The 15,184-nt window shown below is 36.6% G+C and overlaps 1 protein-coding gene across 3 annotated transcripts in view; it reads right to left on the bottom strand.

The window, feature by feature from the left end:
- The window catches only part of SUZ12 (SUZ12 polycomb repressive complex 2 subunit), a 37,553-nt gene extending 26,451 nt beyond the window's left edge, over positions 1–11,102 (bottom strand). The window contains exons 1-5 of one of the 3 annotated variants that reach the window (XM_074320095.2): positions 10,935–11,100; positions 10,582–10,668; positions 8,285–8,331; positions 8,135–8,199; positions 4,090–4,158 (exon numbers count right to left, since the gene is read on the bottom strand). In XM_074320095.2, coding sequence (XP_074176196.1) covers positions 4,090–4,158; positions 8,135–8,199; positions 8,285–8,331; positions 10,582–10,630 — 230 coding nt within the window. In that variant the 5' untranslated portion in view covers positions 10,631–10,668; positions 10,935–11,100. Of the gene's footprint in view, positions 1–4,089; positions 4,159–8,134; positions 8,200–8,284; positions 8,332–10,581 lie in introns of all 3 variants that reach the window. The other 2 variants (XM_019750705.3, XM_019750706.3) reach the window with 2 other exon arrangements.
- Positions 11,103–15,184: the final 4,082 nt, after the last annotated feature.

Genomic DNA, 15,184 nt, shown 5'->3' with positions numbered 1-15,184 from the left:
TGCAGCTAAATCTACAAAAGAGAAGGGTAGCAACATTAATACGATATATTTATTTAAAATAACTTATGGCTTTCTTAGGATAAAGACCAATATCCTTAAATAGCCTACAAGGCTCTGCATTACCTGGCCAAGGCCATCTGCTCTAGTCTCATCTAATGCCACTTTCCCTGTCAGCTTACTCTGGCCTCAAGTGACATATGTATAACATTCCCTTTATCTAGAATCAGCTATATGCTCACACTCTCGTCCTATTTTACTCATATTATCTTTCAAATCTTAGCTCATTTCTTCAGGAAAGCCCTCCCTGACTATGACTATTCCCAAATCCAGTATCTCAAGCAAGAGCTGGTTCTCCTGCTTTATATACTCATAGTTTCCCTATACTTTCCCTTTGCCAGCACTTATTTTATAATTATACTTATTATACAAAAAGCCGTAAGTCTTTTTCCCCTAAATGCCAATAAGCTCCATAAAGGCTGTGTCTTCATCTGTTTTGCTCACCATTATATCCCCTGGGATTTAGTATAGTGTATGGGACATAGTATACTAAGTAAATAGGAATCCCAGAAAAAATAGATCCAGGCCTTCTTATAGTACAAAAAGATGCTTAAAAAGGGAAGATTACTAATTTAAAAGCTTAGGTGGCAATAACAAGTGATGAAAGGCACCTTACCTTACTAACCTACTAAAAACACAGGCTTGAAAACATCCATAGTAAAAGCTTTAGTTCAGGTATCTTTTGAGGGGATTTCTCCAGCTACTAACACTGCACCAGCAATGAAACATGATTAAGGGGAAGAGAGAGGAGACATTCTGCTTTTCATTTGGCCTCAGGAAATACTTTTGAAGGCAACTCCAATTTGGAAATCTTTTCATGCCGACTTTTCAGTTAGTGGAGATGAATTTAGAAGTCAGGAGACATGACTAGTAATTCCAAAATTGACAGGATTAATAGTGTAAGAGACCCCTGGGATCCTGCTAGGATAGAAAAACACAGAAAGACCAGAGATTTATTTCAATAAGCCATAAAGCTTGGTCAAAACCAAAAATAAATTCAAAACCCACAATAACTTGGGGTGCCAAAAATGAGTTGGAGAGAATAGGATATATGGCATTATATCAGCATTCTAAAAAGAAAATAAAGATATTTTAAATATACATAATCACACCAAAAAAGCAAGGAGAAACATCAGAAAAAACTTGGAGACTAGAAGAGAGACCACTATGAATTTCTAAAATTTGCTCATTGCTGTGGAATTTGCAGAAGCCATTCTTCTAGAAAAGAAACAATCTTCATGATGGTAGGCTTTTTTTATTGAGTTTTAAGTTTACAAATGACAATTCTGGTCTATTGTTATGAACGGACCGACACCTTAAAAAAGTAAAAACCATGAAATATCCCATGTTTTTCTTTTTCCTATCAGCTCCTTCCCAGTAAGTTTCTGCCATTATCTGTGACTAAGAAGACAGCTATATATCTAGAGTATAAACTACATAAAAAATTCTGGAACACCAACTTCATTTGGCACAGATAATGCTGAGGATTTTGTTTGGTTTGTAAGTCACTACAAATGTCATAAATAGGTCAGCCATTTGATTATTCTAACTTTGGGGCTGTAGTACTATGATATTTTTGTGTCTCTTGATACTCCCCTAGAACTTTGGAGCATGAAATACATTGGGTTTGGCAGTGGAGCTAGTATAACTCTGGAAGTGCTAAAATAACATGAGTTCCAGTAGAAGACTCCCAGGCTATAGCTATTGAACAGATCCAGGATCCAATTAAACTGAACAAGATTTCTACATCTGAAATGCTACAGAATAATACATTAATAGGTGAAAGAGAAGTACTTTTTTGTATATGATTTAAGATTTTAACTTCTACCAATTAATGTCAAAGAACAACATAGATTTATTCTCGTAAGATTTGTTTTCTTGTAAGAGAATTTGACCAGAGATTTCATAAGCAAAGTTTTGTAAGTGCATGTACTACATATTGGTATTTAAGAAACATCTTATAATCCTATGTGAAAATTTTAGTAGATTAGGATTATGCCTTATTTGAGATGAGAAATACACTGAATTCATTTAATAATATAAGGCCTTGGGGGTAAACTTAAAATGAAGCAATTTCCCAATTCATTTTACAGACTCTGGAAGCAACACTCAGATATTCATAAGATCTTGGGGCATGGGAGGGTGGCGTTGAAGCCCCTGGCACAGTAACTCAATGCCTCCAGGGACTAAGGTACTTTGTTGGGTATTAGCTCGGTCAACTCAAACACAGTTAGGTTTAAAAAAAAAAAATCTTAAGGGGTTGAAATGGTTAACTTAGTGGTCCCAGCTGGATCACAAAGACTGAAAAAGTTGTTTTTCAAAATTACAAGCAGGAATTCTATGTAGACCTCTAATGTTTCTGAGTTGGTTAACAACATCCCTGTTAGAGTACTCACTTAGCTGTTGAACCCATTGGGTCAAACGAACAAAATCATTGGGGGAATGATTATTCAGAGAGAATTGACCAGTATATTCTACCTCCCTCACAACAAACACTCTAAGGGAAGCTCTGTAATACTTATCAAAGCCAATGTCACAATGAGATAGTAGTAGGGTTTAGCAGTAATGCAGAACCTTGATAGAAAAGATGAAGAAAAGGGTTTTCTTCTTTTTGGTTCATTCTTCCTTCTCATAGGAACGCTGAAAGACCTGGAGGGCAAACTATTCAAGTGTTCAGAAGAAGCAAGGAGGTCCGATCAGACTCTGACTACAACTTACACTTTAAGTAAAAAAGGCCCTGAGGATCCCAAGACCTTTGTCCAAGGCAGGTGACCAGACAAGGATATGGAATAAAAATTCAAGCAAAGACCAGAGTGCGCAAGCACTGGGACTATTCTCAGTCCTCTAATGTACACCTTGGGCAGTAATAGATGGAGTAAAGATTTGGGATCTCAGCTCTAGAACGGACTACACCAAAGCTTATTTACACGTCAAGATAGACTAGATATGGAACTAGAAACTATACTTTGGTCCTTCAAGATTGAAAAGATATAAAATTTAAAATGTGATTTTACGTTCAAGTAACAAAATAACCTAATTCAAAAGCCAAACTTTAAATGTAAGCATCTGCAAAAATGACATCTTATACCAGTTGCTAAAACGAGAAACCATACATGAAGCATTATTAAGTCGGTGCATATATATCCTATCTCAATCGGTAAAACATGATTTAAAACGTCAATAGAAAAAGAAAAATCCCTTGTGGCAATTTCTTCAACTCCATTCTTAAAAAAATCTAATATTTTCAGTTTGCATTCTCCCAAAGAGTAGTCAATAAATAAATAAATGCCACACAACTTCTTGTTTCTCTTTAGAATAGTATGCAACTTTCTTTAGTTTACATAGTAAAGAATAAATAGAAGCATACTGTCTAGGAATGGAAGCATACTGCTTAGTCTAGGCAGATATTAAGCTAGTCAGGACATTTCAGGATTAGTTCTGGGTATCATGTTTGAAAACACAGCAAGTAGATTCTATCCAAAGGGTCAATCAAGTTTGTGACACTATCATGTGCTATACATATTTCAAATATAAATAGAGTTAGGAGTATTTTGCCTGGAAGATGTAAATAAAGGGAAGGAGAAAGTGGAAAAGCAGAGAGCTCTGAGATTTGAAGAGACGTGATGCTGTGAAGCACCTGGCCCGGCACCCAGCACACAGTCAGTACACCGTAAGTATGAGTCTCCATTCCTCCGTAGTTGAGGGAAGTTAGATTAACACCAACTGCAGAATTTACAGAAACTTGGATTCAAAATGCAAGAAACTGGGAATAGGGATGAACAATGAACACAGATGCCTTAGAAAACAGTGAGTTCCCAGCAATGGAGGTATTCAAGATGAGGCTTAAGTATTCTTTGCAGGGATGGTACAGAGGAAGTAATTCCTGATTTGTGTATGAGTTTGGACCAACTGACCTCTAAGGTTCCTTCTAATTCCTTATAATATTAAGGTAATCACTAGGGAAATGATCACTATCAATTTTTCCTCTTTCCTCAAGTATGTCACTTAATGTAAACTGATAGGTTATCTTACCTATGAGATTCTTGCTCTCCTTTCATTTTCTCTACTTTTGATAACATATCATCAACTTTAAATGTTTTCCTGGAAGAAACAGATAAACAAAATAATCACTTCTCAACTGGGAAAAACAAACAGATTACACTTTATTGTCACTATAATAGGAAAGCTGGAAATCTGATTTTTACTATTTTTAATTAGATGAATTATGGATGGTTAGCCATAACAATGAATACTATCGAGACAGTGTATGTTATAATACAGCAGACAAGCCTTCAAGCCCCATCTCAAATGCTAACTTTTCCATGAAACCTTTTGCAATTATTCCCAAACCAGAGTGATTTCTCCTTACCTATGGCACTTGGTTTATATTTATTTTAACATTTAGTTTCCTAACTGTAAAACTTGCATAAACATTTTATTTCTCCTGCTACATTATAAGCTCCTGAAGGGCAGAGACTGCATTTCTTCAAGAAAAGCTGCACAGTGCTTGGCATAGTGCCTTATAACTTGGTAGGTACTCGAGCATCTGTTGGACTAAGCCAAACAAATGCAAATTATGTATATTTTGAAACATTCATACTTTTATTAACTAACCTGACAAATACACGCTAGCACTAGCACATAAAAATGAATAGTCTATGTAACACATCTAAAGTTAACAAAACATCCGCAAAGATTATTAGCAACGGCTAAAGTTAAATGATATGTCATTTTAAAGAGATGGTTGTCATCATCAAGAAAAATTTTTGAAGTTTAGGGGATATACCCATCAAATGATAATAAAATTATTAGCTTTTTAACTTGACAATTCTAAAAGAAAAAAGTAATTTTTCCACAAAATAGAAACTTAAATTAATAACTTCCCCCACCCATGCAATTTAAGAATGAACAGATTCTAAAACAAGCCCCGTCTTTCTTAAGTTGGTCTATTACACGTCCTAGAGATAGAGGCTAAAAATCTAGATCCACATGTTAATTGGAAACAAATATTTCCCTTTATACTCATATACTCTCCTCAAATTTAGGACTTGAAAAGCTTAATGTATTCTGTATTAATTAGTTTGTAAAGCTTGAATTCAGATGCTATAATTTACTAATACGCTCATTCCTCAAAACCAGCTATTGTACTCAATTTCTGTAATAAAAATTACCAGTAATGTTAATGTAAATGTTACAGTAAAATACTGATAGGAAGAGCAGAATTAATACAATCTATATTACAGGTGAATAGCCTCCATTAACAAAAGATCTTTTAAGAAAACAAAGCTTCTCTCTTTACCTTTAGAGTTACTGAAAACTTCAATATTAAAGTTTCATCCAATAGAGCATAGTAAGTACTTTATGAAGGATGGCAATACATTTTCAATCTCCACAGATAAGAGAGAAGAAAGAAGAAAAATGTAAGATTCCTTTAAGCTAGTCACAAAGAACTTTTCAGTATAAACACTGAAATGTACTACTGAGAAGGGTTGTAAAATTACTGGAAACTTTTAAGAATGTTTATTCTTTATGTAATGATCAAGAAGAAATCCTGTCTGTAGGAAGAAAAGTTAAGACTGTAAGTCACAAAGTTCATCTCTTCTAAAATTATGGAGTTGTGCACTGAAGTGCATAGGAGAACTGAATATTAACAACAATTTGAAATAGGTAAGATTATGAAGGCAACCTAGTCTTCCTTAGGAAAAAAAAAAACCACATAAGCAACTATACAAAAGCAGCCCCAGTCCCCATCAGCAAGTATTTCTGTTCTTTAGAAAGGTACTGTTACTATAGCTCAGGTTTAACAAGCGAAATAGTTATTAATCAGTCATCAAAATCGAGAATATTTTTGAAATTTAGGAAATTTACTTGAAAGGAGTCAAACAGTTTACATGAAACTAAAATGGACTCAATAAAAGATGCCTTTCTCCTCACCAGTATTTCCATTGTGTCAGTGAAGTGTTAGCCTATAGAATTTGAATGCCTCTTTGATGCGAGACTACAATACAAGGCAAATTTAACAAATATACCAGAATTAATATAACTGAGTGTATGACTTCAAGGGGACGATATGTTTATTCCAACAATGAATATTATGTTGTTGTAATAATAAAAAAGGAGTTCCAAAAACATTTTCAGCAAAGGAATAGTACTAAAAGCAATTTTGTAAAAGGAGTTCCAAAAACATTTTAAACAAAGACCACAATTACTGAGATAAACACCACCTTCAAAGCCACCAATTATTTTGAAAAAGACAGCGCTCATTTAAAGATATAAGTTGTGGCATAATTTCTCAAAAATTAGTCTTAATGTCTTATACAGGCCAGGCATATAACAAAAGAATTAAGTGATTCCTAATGCATTTTTGTATGGAAATAAACTAAGTGGCATTTATACATTTCTTGGCTGGAAAATTGCTTCGAAACTCCCCCAAAAGACAATTTTTTACCTAAAGGGCAATAAATTAAGAAAATTAGTTTCTACTACCAAGCTTTTAAAACTGCATCCACCATTAGCAGATAACAGAAACTTAACCCACAATGAGACAGTCAAAGAGTCTAATAAAAAACACGACAGGAAAATGATGAACTTAGATTTTAAATGTTTTCAAATTTATTTTGAAAAAACTTAATCACTTTTAAACATAAATTAGGCAGCATCCTAGATGATGCTCTTCCATACTAAAAATACTAAAGACAAAAAGTTAACCACTACTTAATCGGGCCTACTGTCTGTTTTTACACAGCCAACAAACTAATAATGGTTTTTACCGATAAACATCTACAATTGATTTGATGATAGAGAACACTAACTTTAAACCCCAATTAAGCTAAATGTTATCTCCCCCACTCCGCAAAAATAAAAGAATCCCACCTCTCACTAGTAGGCCTGTATTACAAAACATTGTACTCTATTATTATATTTTAATTTCATCAATAAAAAATTTATGGACATTCTCTCTTTTTGTGTAAGTACCTACAGCCTGCCTAATATCCTCACATCTGCCTCCTAGAACACAAAGCCTAAAAACTTACTATCTGGTCCATTACAGAAAAAGTTTGCTGAACCCTAGCATAGCTAATGGAGTAAAAAGGTAAAGAGCTGACAAATTTAATTCTGCTGCCTAATTCATCACCCTCTTCTTCCTAGTAGGTGCTTATTAGCAAGTTTCACCTATTAAACGCAAAGCTCTCTCTAGATTCAGAAAGATTACCAGAAGACAAATAGTTTTAACATTTCGATCCTTCAAAATCTACCTAGATATATCTACAAAGCTGAAGTATGTCTTGCTATAGAAAAGATACTGCTTACTTAGTAACCCGTAGGAGCCTCCAAAGGAGTTTAGTTTCAAAGTCTATTGAGATAGCACAATGGTTTTACCAAGTAAAGACAACAATACCTAATGCTTAGCAAAGTTCTCTCCTTTAAATTTAAAATTGTTCATGTGATATGCTCAATAAATAACTTTGCATGTAGGACTAGGAACTAGCATTCCTTAATTACATATGCTTAAATTTAAATATTACAGAGTAAAAATAAGCTCCGTCCAACACTTCCAGACTTCACTTTAAGAATAGATGATTATGAATTCTTCTTTTAAGGACCTTCATCCCACTGACTTCAAAAGTATTTCCCCTTTAGTAAGACCACCACCAAAGACATAAAATGAGACTTTCTGAAACTGTCATCGTAGAAGCGAATTCTTTATTGTTAGAACAGATAAAAAACATTCAAAAATTAACTGTTACATTTATATATCAAAGATAGTTCCCCTGAGCCCTTTGGTAAATATTTAAATCATCAACTACCAAACTTGAAAATAACTAGTAGCACAGAGTAAAAACTCTGTCAGTAAAATCTCTTCGTCATTTCACTACTAAATCATTTCTATTAGGAAAAAACTGGTAATAAATGGGGATTTACAAAAATGATACTACTAAAATTAACACTTTGCAACCAATTCAACTGGTCAATATTTCACCTTGGTTTTCATATTTAACCTTTAATTAGAAATAGTACTTTAAAACAAAACTTTACAACGGTTTGATCAATTTGAAATAAGGTTCATAAAATGTACCTTTTGATGTTTGTTCTGGAGTTTCGATGAGACATGTAAGTAAGAGTTCTGTGCAAAAATATTGGCTATAAAAAAAGTTTTAAAATATTAAAATCAAATAAGTAAAATTCTAAGAAAAAATAACATTGACAAATTTTGTTAATGACTTACCGCTATAAGATTTCGAGTTCGAAGAAATCTATAGATCTGCGTTGGTTCTAAGTAACAGAAAACAAAATTCAAACATTATCTAAATTTACTTATTATTGAAGATGTCAAAAGAATACCAACTAGCTCATGTTATAACCAATATAAACCAATCACCTGTACAGAAATCATGACTAAATATTTACACGAAGAAAATCAGTATGCACAATAAGATCAAAAGACATTGGATCTATGGCATACATTCACAAAATTCATCTACATTTATTTTAAATTTACAATGCTCTACAATCTTGTTCTTAGGCCTTATATTTTTAAGGTAGCTACTTTTTAAACTAGTCTGTATGTAAAACTGAACTAGTTATATTCACTTAATTTAGCTAATTTACACTATTTATAACCCATCTCCTTCCAAAAAGTAGCTGGAATTAGGTAGCTAGCTGCATGCAGCAAAAGAACTACTTATTGGTGCCAAATAACAAAATGAAATTTCTACTTTTTAATTTATCTTTTTAAAAATTTGTACAGTAGTCAGCCAAAACAGAGTAAGTTTCCTACGTGTCCTAATACAGATAAGATGAAAGTAGTAATATTGAAAAAAATCTGTGACACAAATTGTAGTTACATTTTTCAATAAACATTTCTAATGATAGTTCAAGTTTTTAATCTATTTTGCTCAATGTAAATATTGTCAATATAGAAATACTACCTCAACACTTATTTTTAAATAGACTGATTCCCAGTCTCTTTAGGCTGAGTTTAGTTAAAATTTGTTATAAAGGACTTAGGTTATACATAAAAAATATTTTAATACAATACCAGCGTATCAGTTACATTAATGACCTATTAATATCACGACTCTTCAAAACAGTATCAAAATGAACTAAATGACGATATTAATAAATACATCAAAGCATTTAAACTCAGAAACTAACGTCAATAATAGAGAAGAATCAAGTTGTTTTGTGAGCAAATCTAGTTCTTAATGACAGTTCACTTCTCCAAGGTAGACTCAACAGAAAGCAAAATAGCTAAAACTTTCTTGGAGGACTTGTCTTCTCATAATATTTAGAAAGAATTTTTTAAATATCCACTTAATCTTAGTTTTGTTCCAAATAAACTAAAAGGAGATGAGGTATTTTAGAAGGGGTGCAAATGTGTTTATTGTTATAACTATGCTTCAGTTCTCCACTATATTTCCTATTTAAATCACCTCGATTTATGAAAATATATTAAGCAAAAGTAACAATAATGTGAATCTCAAGCAGGTTCAATATTTGTTTCAATAAAAACTGAAATTCCTCGTATTAAATTCCAATTAGAATTTCATGAAGCACTGAGAGAGAATGAAAGAAGGTATTAAACAATGTAATACGTGTTTCCAAGCCCAGCTGATACCATGCCCTTAACATATGCCAAGGAAAAATGGTAAATAAGACATTCAGTGATAGAACTGAGTTTATTCAACTTTCTGTAAGATATTTAGTATTAAAGATCATCCAAATTATAAGCAAAAAGGAAACCAATCAGAATATAATATTAAAGAACAGCTATAATTATTTATAGCCATGATTTTTAATAAATTCTATTGTTTCCAGACACCTTGCCCCTTTTTCCCAAATTAACTGGTAGTTTTGCCCTCAAAACATACCTTGACATAAGAAAATATTTCGGAATTAAGACAAGTACAACGGAAAGATCTCCAAGTAAAATACTAAAACACTACCTTGTCTCAGTTTACGTATCCATGAAATGGGTGGATAGATTTGAAAGGTTTAAAGCATCAAAAGGTGCCATGTTAATATGCAGCACCAAGTTAGTGCGAAGGCATTTCAGACGAATGACAATTTTGTCGATTTTACCGCATTCATCTCTTCACAGGTTTAATTTTGCTCAAAACCTCCAACCGAAACCCTTGTACTTCTAGAGTACGAAAGAAAGCAAGAACTAGTCTCGGGATCTGACTGCAGACCTGAGACCATACAGATCTATACTCCCAACTGTAACCTCCTCATCTGAAAGAAGCCTGCTCTTAACATGGGGCCCCACTGCCTAACCTCTTGTGTAAATCTTCGGGGAGTCAAGACCCTCACCTGAACCCCCTATTCTACCTCTCCCAAAGGCCCTTGACTTCGGGCCCCCTTGAGTCGTAAACCCTGATGGGGTAACAGCCCCCTCAATTTCTCCCTCCACTCCCAAATTAAGTCGACTCCCAGCGAGGAAGGGGGCCCAGCACGAGTGTCCCGATCCCCGAATGCTGGAAGAGTGGGTATTCCTGCCCTCAAAGCCTCAAACACACTCACTCTCAAAGGCCTGGAGGAAAAGCTCGTGGTCAGCCTGGACGTGCTCCATTTTCGGCTTCTTCACGGGTAACACCGCAGCCCCCGCCGCTGCCGCCGCCGCCGCGGAGGAGGAGGAGGAGGCCGAGTAACTGCCGCCGCCTCCACAGCCCCCGCCACCGGATTTGCCGCCCGACGCCGTCGCCGCCGCCACCGCCGCCGAACCCCCAAAGCTGCCTCCCCCGGACCCCGCGCTGGGCCCCGAGCCGCCCCCTCCCCCACCGCCGTGCTTCTGAGGCGCCATCGCGGTTCCTGCCTCCTCCCCCCGCCAGCTACCCGCCGGGCGGCCCCGGAGAGTGAGAGCCTGCAATACCAACCGCTCGCCCCAGCAGGCTCCGGCGGACCGAGGGGGGAAGGAGGAGAGAGGGGAGGAGAGGGGAAGGGAAGGGAGGAGGAGAGGAGGGAAGGAGGGAGGAAAAAAAAAAAAGTGTCTCCTCCTGAGAGCCCCGCTCTGCTCCGGAGGCCGCTCACCCTAGCCTAGCCTGGCCCCGCCCACTTCCCCCGCCCGGCGCTCTGATTGGCCGGCGGGAGCGCGCGCCGCCCTGCCGCCCAGCCCGTTGGCCCGCGGATTCCCCCGTCAGTCACGCGGAGGCGCTTCTCGCGGAGGCGCGGCTTGGTTGGCCCGTGCGCGCTGCCGATCGCGGGCCCGGCCGCCTCTTTGAACTGAATTCGCGGGAAAATTAGGGGTCGGAGCGGCCTCCCTGCTGGCCCCGGTGCATTGTGGGGAGAGAGGGACCCAGCTAGCGGCTTAGGGAGCCGTTTCTCGCCTTCTGAGCGTCGTCAGACACCGCCCCCAGGGGGTACAGGACCCCTGAAGAGAGGCGGGCCTCTGAGGAACTAGGGACAAGGGACCTGTTAAATGAACTGAGATCCATTACTCATCATCAAGTCTCTAACTTCACAGGAAGGGGCCTGTCTGGGGGTTCGTTGGGTCGCTTCTCCTAGGAGGGGCACCCGGTGCGGAGATCGAGTCCCCGGTCCCCTCGTCACCACGTGCCTCAAGCCACCCATGGCTGAATCCCACCCGCAAAGTCCTTGAAAGGACTGGTGGCAGCCAAGGGGTTGCAGCTACTGGTCTCGGACGCGACTGGGCTCCACTAAAGTGAGCGATTTATATGGAACAGGAATCTCCTGTAAAATGAGGAAAACTATTTTATGTAGGTGCTGCGGGACTTCAGGATCCTTACTAAGAGAGGTTGTGACTTCTCCACATGTTAGAAGCAAAACCTATTAGATATTTGCTTAACACCACCACCCCAGAAACCATAAGAGTGATCAGAGGAATAAGTTGGATTTCTTAGAAGTACCTGAACACTTCTTGAGAACCTATTTTTTTTATTAGTTTCAGGTGTACAAAACAATGTAATAGACATTTATCATTTATATCCCTCACCAAGTGATTACCTCCCTCCCCCAATCTACTACCCCTCTGACATCACAGACAGCTGTTAGGGTTCCACTGTCTCTATTCCTAAATCTGTACTCCACTTCTTGTGATTATATATGTATATAAAATTATAGTTGACATTCATTATTGTTCAGCTTCAGCGTCAGGTGTACAGTGCAGTGGTCAGGCATCTACAACATCCCTGAAGTGGTCTCCCTAATAAGACAAGTGTCCATCGGATACCCTACAAAATCTTTACATTATTGATTACATTCCCCAAATTGACTTTCGTATCCCCGTGAAGAACCTATTAATTTTGAATCCTGTGTTTTGTGGATATTGCTTAAAAAGTAGATACATAGGCCCAATTCAGTCTTCTGGTACAGACAGGTTTGGAGTTGAGCTAATACTCTTAAAGAATTGAATATCAGGTTGGGCAAGGTGATCTCTAAGGATATTCTTCCAATTCAAATCCTGTGATCTAATATTACATTAAAATAAAACTTTATCTTCAAAAATACCAATCTATAAACAACCATTTCATACTTTCAATAACATTTTTCAAATGTCTGCTTTGGTCTTTATAGTTAGCTTCAAAACACTTTATAAAACAATTATTTTTGGAATGCTTATGCAAGTTGTTTACAAAATTAGTATCTTTGGAATGGTTTTTTCTACATCTGAAATACTGATTTTATCAAAGCATTTGATACTTAAGAAGATGAGCTCTACAAATGATGCCTTTAATATAAAATTTAGTATTTCAAGAGCACATCTGAAATTAGGTATGCCTGTTGCTGATTTTTAAGTACAGCGTATATTTTTTACTCAGACAAAAAATTCAAAAAGGAGGGTTATTTTTTCTTTTTTAGATTTCTGAAAAAAGCCTTTTCTGATTTTATACCACCCCGCAAAGGCTTGTGGGTTTTAGGCCTTGGTAAACTGCTCACCTTTAACTTTACTGGGTTAGAAAATGAAGTTTCATCAACTCAGTCAGCATCTGGAGAATTAAATCACACTAAGCAGATCATAAAATATCAAGTTATAAACCAAAATGTTAATTTATTAATTGACAGTAAACAATAACTGGCAAAATTACCAGTCTTCATCATTTATACAGGGTCCTCCCTTTTGGAGGGAGTGTGGGGGAACATGTATAGTGAAAGAAAAAGAACAAGTTACAGGTTATCGTAAATCTTTGATGAACAGAAATGAAGCGAAGGGAGTTGGGATGTTCTTAAGTGTATCTTTAAGAATGCCGTAGCTAGGCTTCAGCATGGCATGATTTTAATGTACAGTAGCTAACCAGTACCTGCCAACTCTGCTATGGGAAAGGCATAGAAACAAATACTTTCTGTATTCTCTTATCTAGAATATATGTAGAACACTAAAAAACCTTGTTACCTTAGACAAGTCTTAATCAGATTTTATTCTATAGGTGGAATGTTTACAGATCATCTCAGGGTTGGTCACTTCTATGGCCAGATCATTTATTTTGTGTTGTTATTTCTAAATTTGGCATGGCAACTGTTCTTTGAGACTTGTGGCACCAATTCACAAGTCCCCCACCTCACACTGAATTTGAATTGCTTTCTAGGGTTTTGTTTGTTTTTGCCTTCATACCATATCTGGAATTGGTAAACTCCTAAAAAGCAAAGGCCATTGTCCATTTCTTTTAGATTTCCTAACACAGGACTAGATATGGAAAGAAGAATAGCAATCGTTCTAACCTTTACCATTATCGATATGTTTTTATGTTTATTATCTCACTTTGTTATAATGATCCTATGAAACTGGCATTATTTTCATTTTGCAGATGAGAAACTAGCCTAGGAGAGGTTAAGTGACTTAGCAGAGCTGTGACTTGGATCCAGGTTTTTAATCTCCAATTTCTGTGCACTTTTGCAGTTCAGAATAAAGTTATCCTTAGTATCTCAAGTTGACTGTTTTTGTTTTAAAAAATAAGGACCACCTAGCTTCTCTCACCAAAAAAAAAAGAAAAAATCATGTACTCCTCCCTATTGTGCACTCTTTCATTGGTGCCCCCACCTTGCCTTCCACAGGGTTCTGTGGTGGGATTTTTTACCTTTCTTGTGCTATGGACCAGTTTAGCAGTCTGAAGACTATAGGCCCCTTCTTTTTAAAATGCACAAATGTCAAATTTATCAGATTATAAAAGAAACCAATTATAATAAAGTATCATTACCAAAATTGTAAAAAATAAAGTTGTGATGTAGTAATATAGTTGCTTCTTTTTGAATGTGCAAAATAAGATCTAGCAACAGGTCAGTCTGATAACATAATTTCAAAGTAATGATGAGGGCCAATAACATTTTGAGATACCTGCAAGAACTATAACGTGATATGGAAATATCTCTAATTTATCTTGGAAACAAAGCCTCAGACACTGCTGACACTACTGTGATTTGTTGCCTGTATTAATAGTTGAAGGAAATGGTAAATTTCAGTTAGAGGTTAATGTAAATATTTAATTTTTTTCTCGTCTAAGTTCATGGACTCCCTGAATCAAATTCAAGTTAACAAACCCTGCGTTATAAGCACAGGTCTTTTTCTTTCTACTTGGCTGTAAGCTCTTGGGGGCAGGGATGATGGGTGATTTGTCTTAGTAACTTAGGCGTCTATCCCTGTGCCTAGCGTCGGATAGGCGCTCAGCCAATGAGTTTTTCCCCCTATAATTTTTAATTTTTTAATGGATACTCTGACTTCCTCTCACATCCAAAGAGTTTTGATGAATAAGGATGGACATCAGTGCACAAATATAAATAATGATAATAATAATTAAATGCTCACTATGTGCCAGGCAGTATTTTAAGTTTTTAACATTTTTAACTCATTCAATCCTCACACAACCCTCTGATGTAGATAACTATTATTATCCCCATTTCATAGATAAAGAAACAAAGGCAAGACTTGTTAAGTAGCTTGCACAAAGTAAGTAAAGGAGCTGGTATTCAAACTCAGACAGTCTATCTCCAGAGCCCTCACTCTTGACCATCATGCATGAAACTAGAGAGTTTTAGAGACATAAGATATTGCACATGTTGTTTCTAGGTCAAGAGAGAAATATTGCCTCTGGTACACTGGAATGAATAATCATCAGTATTGATTGCATTTGCTGAAAAATAACCTAGCTATCAATTTTCCTTTTTACTTGTACAG

The sequence above is a fragment of the Rhinolophus sinicus genome, chromosome 12 (assembly GCF_057876585.1).
Source record: "Rhinolophus sinicus isolate RSI-liver-muscle chromosome 12, RSI-T2T, whole genome shotgun sequence".
NCBI classification, from domain to species: domain Eukaryota; kingdom Metazoa; phylum Chordata; class Mammalia; order Chiroptera; family Rhinolophidae; genus Rhinolophus; species Rhinolophus sinicus.
Note: the sequence above shows the minus strand (reverse complement) of the source record. Positions and strands in the feature narration are given on the sequence as shown.